The following is a 12481-nucleotide window of genomic DNA, read 5'->3' as shown; positions in this document are numbered from 1 at the left end:
GAGCACGTGAACCACGAGGAATTCGTGCCTATTCCCCAATAAGTAATTGAGGTCAATTGGACAGTGTTCTTTGTGTTTACATTTTGTGGTTTAACTTTTTATTTGAATTTATAATCATTAATTTGTCTTTTGTAGGTTCTTTCTGTTTCTTTTATTTCAGAATGAACTTACAGGATAGAGGTTCTTGTGGTCATATCAAAGCAAGGTGGGATTCCCACGATACTTGCTTGGCATGTACCGGTTGCACATTTAATAACAAATGTGCGGTTTGCGATTTGTGGGCTTACGACGTATGGACAAAAGCAGGTCGCCGGAGGACGTCGATCAGCCGCAAACGCAACGAACCTCCATCCGACGTTGATTACCCGGTGACTCCACTGGTCAAGGATGACCAGCGGTTTTGTCAGTCACTGGGTACCGGGCAAGATGGTGTTGTTGTCAGTCGATCGTCATCAGATCTTATGACTCACAACATGCATACCGGCGACATTGATCATGGAACGACTGGATCAATGTCAGACCACATGGCAGCCGCCATTCTACGGTCTTTGTCCGGTGACGTAACCGGTCATAATATGACCGGCCGGTCACCGGTCCGGTCCGGTCACCGGTCATGTCACCGGTCCGGTCATGTCACCAGTCCGGTCCGGTCACAGGTCCGGTCCGGTCATTGATCACCGGTCCGGTCACCGGTCAACAGTCATCAGTTGGGCCTGCCACCGATAACACCAATCGCCGGTCAAGAAGAACTCGGTCTTCATCATCGGAGTATTCTTCTACATCATCGGATGACAGCATCGGACTTACCATACGTATAGTCGTTCACCATCGTGTTCCGTTATGGAATCGCATGTTTCCATGCCAAATGTGTCGGTTCCAACGTTGATTGCCACACGTATTGCATCTTCAGGAGCTCATCTCACTACTACGGTGTCAGTGTCAACACCACGGGTATCATCTACAGTATCTAGTCGTGTACCCCCTACAGCTACCCTGTCGAATCCTGATACACTATGGATACAGAATTCGGCGGGACATTTTGTACCGGTCAATGCTGATAATTTACCTTCTTCCGGTTTACATTATCAGTTTACTGACGTCGGGGATGATCATTCGCTGTTACCAGACAATTACAATCCGGTACAAGATATTCTCACTTCTGTTCCTGCTGATTCTATACAAACCGCTGGTGTTGTAGAGAGTGAGGCTGATTCAGATGCAGAATCTAATGTTGAGACGGATCAATATTTAGCTCCGATTGGTCAGATCTATGAACTGATGTTTCGTACTCTTGGTGAAGATTACTGTCCAAGACCTGCTGAACTGTCTTCAAATGCGACGATTTCTGTGACAGAACAACTTTTTCGTACATTTGATCCCAACAGGGTTATTAAGTCGACGGCTCGTCCTGACCCACGACTTCCCATTGGTTCTACTGTTCTATCTGTTCTTCAATCATTGGAATCAGCTAATAAGACTATTCCAAAACGAGGAGAAACATGGAAAATTCCTAAGGAACTAGCTGATCCAAAACACCAGGAAGGTAGTAAAAGTTACAAACCTCCTGTACCACATGCAACATCTGGGTTGGATTTTTCAAAACTTCCGGTTCCAGATCCGGACATAAGCAAGCTATCTCTTGTAATGCCAAGTGGTTCCAATTCAGTTTCTGTTCCGTTTTCAATGTTGGAAACTTGGGAAATGAGGGAACGTAGATCAATAGGTTTGACTAACCAAATTGACTTCATGCTAGCGACAATTTTACAAATGGTGTGTGATTGGTCGGAATCTGTTCCGGAGGAACTCCGTGATTTGTTAATTCATCTCTCACGGACCACACTGGCCTTATCTCACACTTCTGCTTCTTCAATGTCCGAGATGCTAAGGATTCGTAGAGATCTTATCCTTACTTCTTTACCTAAAGATTTTCTGTTGGAACCTGGTATGAACTCGCTCAGAACAGCTCCTCTCACATCAGGGTTTCTTTTTGGTGGAAGGATACAAGAAGCAATCACAGCTGACAAGGATGACCAACTTCATGCTTCTTTAGCTAGAAACAACTCTGGACAACGCCAAGGGGTCTTTAAGCATCCTGCTTCTAGGCCACCAGCAGTTCCAGCATTCAAGACGGCTAAGAGAAATAACCTTTTCTCTAAAAAGCCTTCTTTTAATCCACGGTCAGGTCCTAATAGGCAGTCTTCCTATAACAGACCTTCTTTGTCACACAAGTCTTCTAATAAAGATTCTGGGAAAAAGGGCAAACCCAAGCCGGGACAGAGGAATTTCAAACCTTCTACCGGCAGGGGCGCACCTCCTGCTTATCAGCCCTAGGTCCCTTCCCTTTCTACCGCCACAACCTCCGATGCCGGAAATACCAGTCGGGGCCAGACTTTTCCACTTCTCAAATCGATGGCTTCAAATTACTTCAGACGCATGGGTTCATTCTCTTGTGACAAAAGGCCTGACTTTTCAATTCGAAAAAAGGCCTCCACTTTCTCGCGTCCCTATAGAGCTGGTATCTCGGCATCCACATATTCCAGAGTACATTCTCAGGCTCTTGGAAAAACAGGCGGTAGAAAGGGTTCAAGATCCTTATTCTCCAGGATTTTACAGTCGTCTTTTTCTTGTTCAAAAGAAAAATGGTTCCTGGAGACCAGTAATAGATTTAAAAGTGTTCAACATGTATCTCCTCAAACCAACTTTCAAAATGGAGACTCCTTCTTTCATACGGGAATCCATCAAACCCCTGCACTGGGGGGTGTATTTGGATCTGGAAGATGCTTACTTCCATGTTCCTATACATCCCAACTACCGAAAGTACTTGCGATTCGCCTTTCAAGGCCAAGTCTACCAGTTCCGGTCTATGCCTTTCGGGTTGGCAACAGCCCCACGAGTTTTTACCAAACTAATGTCGGCAGTCGGATCACACCTCAGAGTTCACGGGATTATTCTTCTTCAGTATTTCGACGACTGGCTCTTACACCAGCTCGATCGTCAATTGCTTCTGTACAACCTAGAATTCTCTTGGAAGGAGCTCCTCTCGTTAGGACTCCTTCTCAATGCAGACAAATCAGACCTCATTCCTTCACAGGACTTTACGTTTGTGGAAATGAATTTCTTGACCCACATCAATCGGGTCAGAGTGTCTATTCAACGTATATCAGACATTCTGATGAAGGTCAACTGGGTTTTGTCCCAATCTCATATAACAGCTCAAGAATTCCTCTCTCTCAACGGTATCCTGAGCTCAGTAGCAGACTTTGTGCAGTTGGGACGTCTCTTCCTACATCCTCTTCAGCACTATCTCTCAGCTTGTTGGAAATGGTCTCCAGGCAATCTATTAACACAGATTCCAATCCTTCCCTCCTTAAGGTCTCATCTTCAGTGGTGGCTAGACGAGGAGACTCTGTTGGCAGGAGTACCCCTTCTTCCCCCGCAACCGTCATTATATCTAATAACGGATGCGAGCAAGGAAGGGTGGGGTGCTCACCTGGAACCTCTCAGTCTGATAATTTCAGGGTTGTGGTCTCATCAGGAATCTCACCTTCATATCAACAATCTAGTAATGCGAGCAGTATTTCTAGCTGTATCTCATTTCCAATCACATCTTCGAGACTCTTGTGTGATGGTGTCAACAGACAACACATCTGTGGTGGCTTACATCCAGGCACAGGGGGGAACACATTCTCAATCCCTGTATCTGGAAACCAGAAAATTACTTGTTCTTTGCAAAACACTCAACATTCATCTGCTGGCAAAATATATACCAGGTCGCCTCAACGCCCTGGCGGATGGTTTGTCTCGCAAACACCAGTTACTTCCATCGGAGTGGACACTTCATCAAGAAGTGACCAACCAGATCTTTTTCAAGTTCGGTTATCCCCTGGTCGATCTATTTGCAACCAGACACAATCACAGACTTCCTCTGTATGCGAGTCCAGTTTACGATCCAGCAGCGTGGGCAATCGACGCGCTTTCGTTCGCATGGGACCAACTGGACGCTTACGCCTATCCCCCACCCATTCTAATTCCCCAAATATTGGGGAAAATCAGGGTGAGCTCTTGCAGGATACTCCTGATTGCCCCTTGGTGGCCCAGAAGATCTTGGTTCAACGATCTTCTCAGTCTCCTGTACGATTATCCCAGGAATCTTCCTCACAGGTCAGATCTTCTGTCTCAAAGCGGCAGACTACATGCGGACCCAAAAATGTTCCACTTACACGTCTGGCCGTTATCAGGCAGTCTTTGCAGAAGAAATGTTTTTCTGTCAGGGCTTCAACCCTCGTTGCTTCGGCAAGGAGAAAATCCACCAGAGCAGTCTATGATGCTCGTTGGAAACTCTTCTCCAATTGGTGTTTTCGAGGGAAAATTAATCCCCTCATCCCTCTGCTAGACGAATAGCGGATTTTCTCATTTATCTTTTTGATGATAAGAAACTTTCTCTTAGTTCCATCAAAGGATACAGATCTATGATTTCGCATACATTGGCTTTCACTAAGTCTTAACAAGTCTGTGCTGATCCAGCTATTTCAGAACTTGTTCGAGCTATGGAACTTAGTCGTCCTGTATCTCGTACACTTGCTCCTAAATGGGATTTAGCTTGTGGGCTTGGTTCCCTTATTAAGGCTCCCTATGAACCTCTTGATCAGGCTTCATTACAATTCCTAACATGGAAGACCGTTTTCCTTCTTACTATGGCTTCAGCCAAACGGAGAAGTGAAATTCATGCTCTTTCTATCGAGGATAGTCATCTTCGTTTTGACTCTTCTGATGGTTCTGTTACATTGTTGTGTCAGTCAGGATTCCTTGCTAAAAATCAACTCCCCTCTATGGCTTCCAAACCCTTCAAAGTTCCAAGTCTATCTAGAACTTGTGGACATGAAGATGATGATAGACTCCTTTGCCCGGTCAGGGCTTTGAAGTTCTACCTTAAAAAGGTAAAGTCTATTCGAGGTTCTCGCAAGAGACTTTTCATTCCATTAAAAGGGGGGGGGGCGATGTGTCTGCGGCTTCTATTTCTCGTTGGATAGCCTCGACTATAAGGAAAGCTTATTCTTCTCTTTCATCAAGGGATTTATCCCTGTTTAAGATAAGACCGCATGAATTAAGAGCTCTTTCGGCTTCGTGGGCTTATATTAATCAGACCCCACTATCTGAAGTGCTTCAAGCTGCTTTCTGGAGGAATCCGACCACCTTCTCCTCTTTTTATCTTCGTTCTCTTGAGTGCCAACAAGACAATTTGTATAAGTTGGGTCCTCTTGTAGTGGCTCAAACTGTAGTTTCTTCTATGGCGTAAGTACACTGGTGCCATCCGAGAATTAAGTACTTTACTGTACTAACAAAGATTATAAGAGGACTTGATTCTACTATCTCTGGCTGTAAACCCTCTATATGGGTTTTGCTGTGATGGGAAAAAATATGCGAACCTTCGCGCCGCAGCTGCAAAATCAGCTAGAGATAACAGGTAACGTATTTATGATATTAAAACAAATTTTCTTAAGTAAAATTCATTTTAATTATTAAATACTTACCTGTTATCGGTAAGTCCCACCTCCCACCCCGCTCATCGCCTTTTTATGTTTGCGTAAAGGAAAGATGAGTTGTGGTTCTTGATTTCCTGTTAGGTTGCATTGTACTATGTTTAACCTGATTTGGATTCTTATAGAGGTGGACGATTCCCAGCGCTTGAATATTTTCCGGATGAAATAACTCCCTTGGAAAGGGGTAAGCTAGAGATAACAGGTAAGTATTTAATAATTAAAATGAATTTTACTTAAGAAAATTTGTATTAATATGAAGTGCTGCAAAAACAATAACAAAATTAAACTGTTTTGTTTTGTATTTAATAGAATGAAAAATAAGTAATTAACTAATAATTTTTGAACACCTAATTCAGTTTAAAGAAAGCCATGTTTTGACAGATGCTCAAAGCAGTATTGAATTATTACTCATGCATTATTCTTCAGCAAAAAAAGGTTTTATTCTTCCTCCAGGTGCATTTATGTTTGTTGATAAATCACAATACTTCTGGTACGCATTCTTTCTCCCACAGCATACAACCAAACCAAAAGTCAATATCTTTCATTTCAATGTGAACAGCTGGAAATTTCAGCTATAAATTCTATCATTTTGCCCATCTTTCATGAGTCTTCTTTAGTAAGTTTGTTAGGTATGAGTGCTGGGTACTGCGTCAGAGTTCTAAGACACACTCAAAGTCCTCACATAACCCTTTCCCACTTAGAAGCGAAGTGAAAATGGCTATGTGCAAACAGCATAAAACCAGAACAGCATGCGAGTAACTCTCAGTCTGTTCAGATTTAATGATGTTTGCTGCTCATCAGTATCTTATGATTGGAAATGAAGCCTTTAAAACTTGAATCTAGTAAGAATGGTCTTTAATTGTTCCCTACAGGTGAAACCGGAGGGGACTTATGGTTTGCGCTCTGTCTGTCTGTCAGTCCGTCACACTTTTCTGGATCCTGCGATAACTTTAAAAAGTTCTTAATATTTTTTCATGAAACTTGAAACATGTAAAGATGGCAATATGGAGATTTTGCACGTCAATTCATTTTTTTCCTATGTCAAGAATTCTGGTTGCTATGGCAAAAAAAATAAAAATGATTATAATAAAAAAAATACTGACAATGGTGGAGTTTCACAGGTAGGGAACCACATTGCTTGGCAATCTCTTGTTCAATTTTATTTTCTATGGGACTACAAATGCGTCAAAATACGTATCTAAGTGGTAAAGGGATAAGGCAGCCTCTGACCTGAATGGACCTCATAAACTTAAATGTTCACAGTATTGAATATTGCATACATGCAAGCTGCTGCCACGTGAATGTAATTTCTTAGTGTTATGCATCTCCCACTGCAATTCTAAGAAGTCCCGACTTAAAAAGAAGAAAAAATATTCATGTTTAAATTTTATGAAGACTTAGTGAATGTATTTATTATGTTGCTTGCTGCAGTGTGCCCAGACTATCTCCATGGTGACAAGTGCGACAAGGAGTGCCATTGTTCTAATTGGACAGAGGTGTGCGACAAGAGCACCGGGTTCTGTAGATTCTCCAAGTGCCATGCTGGATGGTTTGGAATTGGATGTGACATACGTACGTTGAGTTCTATTGAACGGACATGTTCATGAATTGACAGGTTCAAAACATGTAAAACACGTGGATTTTTTGCCAGGTTTTCGGTAATTAATCTTAAGTTGTAAGTAATGTTTCAGTGCAAATGATTATTATTGTAATTGCTGGTAATCTCTTTTAAGATAACCAGCTGGTATGCAACAATGAATTTTGTTGATACAAGATTTTCTGCAAAAAATTCCATTTAGTGTTTATTTTTCAAAAACTTTACATAAATGCACTGTTTCAGCATGTTCCCCCATGAAATTTGGCATAGACTGTGCATATGACTGTGGTAACTGCCTCCACAACATGTGTGACCATGAGACTGGGCTGTGTACCAGCGGCTGTAAGCCAGGTTTCTCTGGCACCTACTGTAGAACAGGTAACTCACACATTTACTAGTTTAACTGATTATTGTTTTTTATTATAGGATAAGACCAATAAATGATCTTGACTCAGAGGTTTAGCCATTTAAGTTCACCTGAGCACAACATGCTGGGGGCCACGTGGTGTCAAAAACTTGGTTGCTAGGCCTAATTTAAGAAAATTTGGTCAAAATAGTTTTTGCCTACAGGTAATCATCATATCACTTGCTCAGTGAATTATCCCGCGCCATAGGCGGAGGGATATTGTTTTGGAGTTGTCCGTCTTTCCGTCCTTTCGTCCGTGGTATATATATGGATAAGAGGATGATGCACGCCAAAATGGCATTGTTCACCATGGTATAATAACAGAGTTATGGTCCTTTGTACCATGAAAAAATGCTTTTTTTGTGTGTCCGAAGCCATATCTTTGAAGTGCTTTGGCGGATTTCATTGAAACTTGGTATGAGTATATATATGGATAAGAGGATGATGCACGCCAAATGACATTGTACACCATGGGATAATAACAGAGTTATGGTCCTTTGTACCGTGAAAAATTGCTTTTTTTGTGTGTCCAGAGCCATATCTTGGTAGTGCTTTGGCGGATTTCATTGAAACTTGGTATGAGTATATATATGGATAAGAGGATGATGCACGTTGGCATTGTCCATCCGTCCAGAAAACTTTTGTGTACAGAAGTATAATGGCGGGGATATCAATTCAACGACTTTGCTTGTTTATATTTGCGATATGTCAGCTGAGTTAAACAGTGGTCCCAATCCAGTGAAAAACAGAGCACTAGGTTGCGATGTGATTCAGCTTATATGATTTCATTTCTTGCCAAGATCAAAATGTTGTAATGAAATATAACGTGTTCGTTAATATTTAAGTTCTATTGTTGAAGTATGTGTCTACACAAAATTAAACAGTAGTAAAAACTTGACACATATAGACATACATGGAAAAGCATTACATGTTGTCAATCAGACCAGATTTATTCCAACTCCCAGCTATCGGATCCTTTGGGTTGCTGGGATGTACATGTGTATTGATAAAAGCTCAGAGTATTCAAGATGAACTGCAAAGGGATTTAAAGTTATACTTTTTATTTTGTCCCATGCATTTTTTGCGAGAAGTAATAAACAGCACTTGCAATATTTATTTTAAAAAGCATTTTTAAGTATGACATTCAGTTTATTATGTTAATTGATATGCTTATCCAATCAATTGCTTAAACAGATAATCAGTTATTTTGTTAGAATTTTCAAAATTGCATTATAACAAATCAGATGGAGAACACCTAGACTAATAATTGCTTGTTTGATTTTGAAAATCCAGCAATTTTATAAAATTCCCATTGTTCATTAATTGCCAAAATAATCACAGAGTATATAATTATGCAAAGAAAGCTGATAAGCCTTTCTGGCTTTCAGTGGACGCCATTCGTTCATGGTATTATGTTTCTTTGCAGCCTGCACTGATGGTACATTTGGCAGCAACTGTGAGCAGACATGTGGTTTCTGCAATATGGGTGTGTGCTCCCCGATCAATGGCCAGTGTCAGGGGGGTTGCAAGCCTGGATACAGGGGTTCCCTCTGCAAAGAGCGTGAGTACATGATGTGGAGATTTATTGGAATAAGAAATAAGCCTCCCTTTGGGAAACCAGGCTTAATTGTGCGAAAAGTGTTGTCCCAGATCAGCCTGTTCAGTTCACACAGACTAATCAAGGATGGCACTGTCTGTTCAGTTCACACAGACTAATCAAGGATGGCACTGTCTGTTCAGTTCACACAGACTTATCAAGGATGGCACTGTCTGCTTTTCTAGTATTTTCTTTTAACTTTCAGTACTGGAACCGAATTTTGAAGGCTTTTGCAAACAGTTTGGATCCAGATGAGACGCCACAGAACGTGGCGTCTCATCAGGATCCAAACTGTTTGCTATTCTAATAGTATTCTTTGAAAAAAATGAAGAAAATGCTAATTTTAGAAATTCAGCAGACAACATTTTAGCAGACGACAAATTTTCCAGAATGCAAAGGGTTAAAGGAGTCTCTTTTTAGTAAAAAAATCCAGTTTAGATGGAAAGTGTCGTCCCTGAGACAACTCTGGGACAATACTTTGCGCACATGCATTAGACCCCATTTTCCCAGAGCAAGGTAAAATATTCAAGCAGTCGTAAAAGTGGTGCTGTAGTACCTTGCCATGGAAAGTAAATTATGTACAACACTATATTTACACTTTCATTGTACATGTAGTTCATTCTTTGGTTTGTATTCAAGCATTCTTATCTCTGACCTGGTTGCTATTCTATATTGCCAGTGTGCCCTGCGGGTAGCTATGGTAACCAGTGTGAAAGGCAGTGCCCCTACTGCCACAACAAGGGCCCCTGTCACCCTGAGACCGGTGTGTGTGAAAGGGGCTGCATGCCAGGGTTCATGGGGCCAAAGTGCGATGCTGGTAAGTTTATGTCTTGTGCACATATTGGACAAAAAAGTTATCGGGTAGATAAGAATGTTCTAGTAAATATTTTTGGCTCTTTTCCTGATATATAAGCAAATGTCTTCACTGAAAATCAATGAATAATGTAATGTATACATTCCCATCACTTGTTTAGAACTCAAATTAACTTTACATTCAAAGAATTCAAATATAAGTTCATAAGAAACAATTTGTGTCCAAAACTTGCAATCAGATGTTGAAAACGCAAAACACATGTTTGTTGATTTTTTTATATATTGATATGAACTTTGAACAATGCTTTTTTGGGTTTGTAAATAACAACAAACAGCATCATTATCTTTATCAAGCCAGCAACATGGTTAAGTTTGTTTTTTTTCATGAAAAAATACAGTCAATAACAGGCATTATTAAAATTACATGGGGAATACAGACAACAGTCTTACATAGGCATGTGTGAGCTTCACATCCCATTAACAATAGTGTATTAAGATCATATGAGATGTATGATTTGTGTTCGGGGAAAACTGGGCTAAATGCATTTACGTAAAGTGTTTCCATAGATTACCCTGTACAGTCTTCAAAGGCTCATCAGACACAACACTTTCCTCTTTCATGAACTTTTTGTTTAAATAAAGTATCTTCTAATCAAATATCCTTTTAAGACGGAAAGTTTTTGGCCCTGATTAGCCTTTTACTTTATAAAAGGGAACTTAAGCTTGAATTGTGTCCTTTCAGAGTGTTTGGATGGCGCATTTGGACCCAACTGTACCGGCGTGTGTGGCCACTGCATGTTGGGGAAGCCGTGTGACATCTACAGGGGCCACTGTATTGGGGGATGTGCTGACGGTTATACGGGCGATCAGTGCCTAGCTGGTAAATAAACATGGGGTTGAGGAATCAATGGTTTCCTCTGTTTTTGATGTATTATAAAGTGTAGTATTATTTTATCTTTTACATTTTGTGAATAAGAAGAATTTGCAAATTTCTTTTTCAAAATTATTTTACTGTTCGTTTGTATATTCAGAAATTTGAATCATACTAAAAGCATTAATTCTGTTTGAATACAGACAAATTAACTTAATATGTTCTTAATTGTTGTATAACAAAATTCTGTGTTCGGTGCTGAGATAATGAAAAATCTAAAACTTAATCTAAATAAACCAGTGCATGATTGTTAATACGCCAGTCATAAATTCACCCCACTTGTATGCATGAAAAAAAAAAGAACAATGTAAATTATATGTAATGTGGATTTGATTGACCATGAAAAGTGTTAGTAGGTTAAGTGATTTCTTATCATGATTTAAATAGTGTTAAGCTTGACTAAAATCCATATAAAATTTTTTTCCCTTTTTTTCTGAAAATTTTTATTTAAACAACTGAGGAGGTGGTTACTATGACTTTGGTATACATTGTGTCCTTTGTGCTACAGTTGCAGTGATTGTGAAGGAAGGAGGTGTGATGGTGGAGGTGTTGGTGGGAGTCATAGCTGGAATAATCCTTGTGGTATTGATCATTGCCTTCGTCTGCTACAGGTATGGGCACCAAGTGAACAGCTGCGCTCAGGGAAAATGGGGCTTAATGCGTGTGGGTAAAGTGTCTTCCCAGATATGCCTGCACAGTCTGCATGGGCTTATAAGGGACGATATTTTACGCACTGTATTTTCACTATGAAGAGGCTACCTATAACCCTTTGCATGCTGGGAAATTTGTCGTCTGCAAAAATGTTGTCTGCTGAATTTCTAAAATAAGCATTTTCTTTGATTTTTTTCAAAGAATACTATCAGAATAGCAAACAGTTTGGATCCTGATGAGATGCCACGTTCTGTGGCGTCTCATCTGGATCCAAACTGTTTGCAAAGGCCTTCAAAATTCGGTTCCAGCGCTTGAAGAGTTAAACGAAAAATGCCATAAAAGCAGAAAGCATCTTCACTAATAAGCCTTTACGTACTTTCAAATTGATAGCTCTTTCGGTGGAAATACTTGTCACTTGTTTGAAAATGTTGGAAGTTTTAGATAATGACAACAGCTTTTTTTATCCCCCGCCATAGGCGGAAGGATATTGTTTTGGCGTTGTCCGTCCGTCTTTCCGTCCTTCTTTCCGTCCGTCCAGAGCCATATCTTGGAAGTCCTTTGGCGGATTTCATTGAAACTTGTACACCATCTGTTAATAACGGAGTTATGGCCCTTTTTATCTTGAAAAAATGCTTTTTTGAGTCAAATATAACACTTTTGTGTCCAGAAACATATTGGCGGGGATATCAATTCAACGACTTTGCTTGTTAACATAAGTATTTCATATTGTTATATATAAAACACACAGTTTAAATATATTTAATATTATTATCAGCATTTTTGGATGTCATGATACATTTCACTTTATCTTTGCTGATATTACAGAAATAATGGTATTAATATGAAAATAAACTATTAAGTAAACACATTTGAATTTGAGACTTAACAAAATCATAGTCATAGTTTCGATGTAGTTTGTATCTGCCCTAAAATCAGGACATTGTAA

The 12481-nt window shown here is 40.2% G+C and overlaps 1 protein-coding gene and 1 long non-coding RNA gene across 4 annotated transcripts in view; one reads left to right on the top strand and one right to left on the bottom strand.

Annotated features, from left to right (window-relative positions):
- Positions 1–12481, bottom strand: part of LOC127843845 (uncharacterized) — a 148841-nt gene that overhangs the window by 73723 nt on the left and 62637 nt on the right. The window lies entirely within an intron of this gene.
- LOC127843816 (receptor-type tyrosine-protein phosphatase alpha-like) overlaps positions 1–12481 on the top strand; it is a 75738-nt gene that overhangs the window by 14981 nt on the left and 48276 nt on the right. For all 3 annotated transcript variants that reach the window (XM_052373648.1, XM_052373647.1, XM_052373646.1), the window contains exons 4-9: positions 6972–7112; positions 7381–7515; positions 8970–9104; positions 9820–9957; positions 10696–10833; positions 11393–11495. In XM_052373648.1, the coding sequence (XP_052229608.1) occupies positions 6972–7112; positions 7381–7515; positions 8970–9104; positions 9820–9957; positions 10696–10833; positions 11393–11495 (790 nt within the window). The remainder of the gene's footprint in view (positions 1–6971; positions 7113–7380; positions 7516–8969; positions 9105–9819; positions 9958–10695; positions 10834–11392; positions 11496–12481) is intronic.

This window comes from Dreissena polymorpha, chromosome 9, assembly GCF_020536995.1.
Source record: "Dreissena polymorpha isolate Duluth1 chromosome 9, UMN_Dpol_1.0, whole genome shotgun sequence".
Lineage (NCBI taxonomy): Eukaryota > Metazoa > Mollusca > Bivalvia > Myida > Dreissenidae > Dreissena > Dreissena polymorpha.
This window is presented reverse-complemented; position numbering and strand designations above follow the sequence as displayed.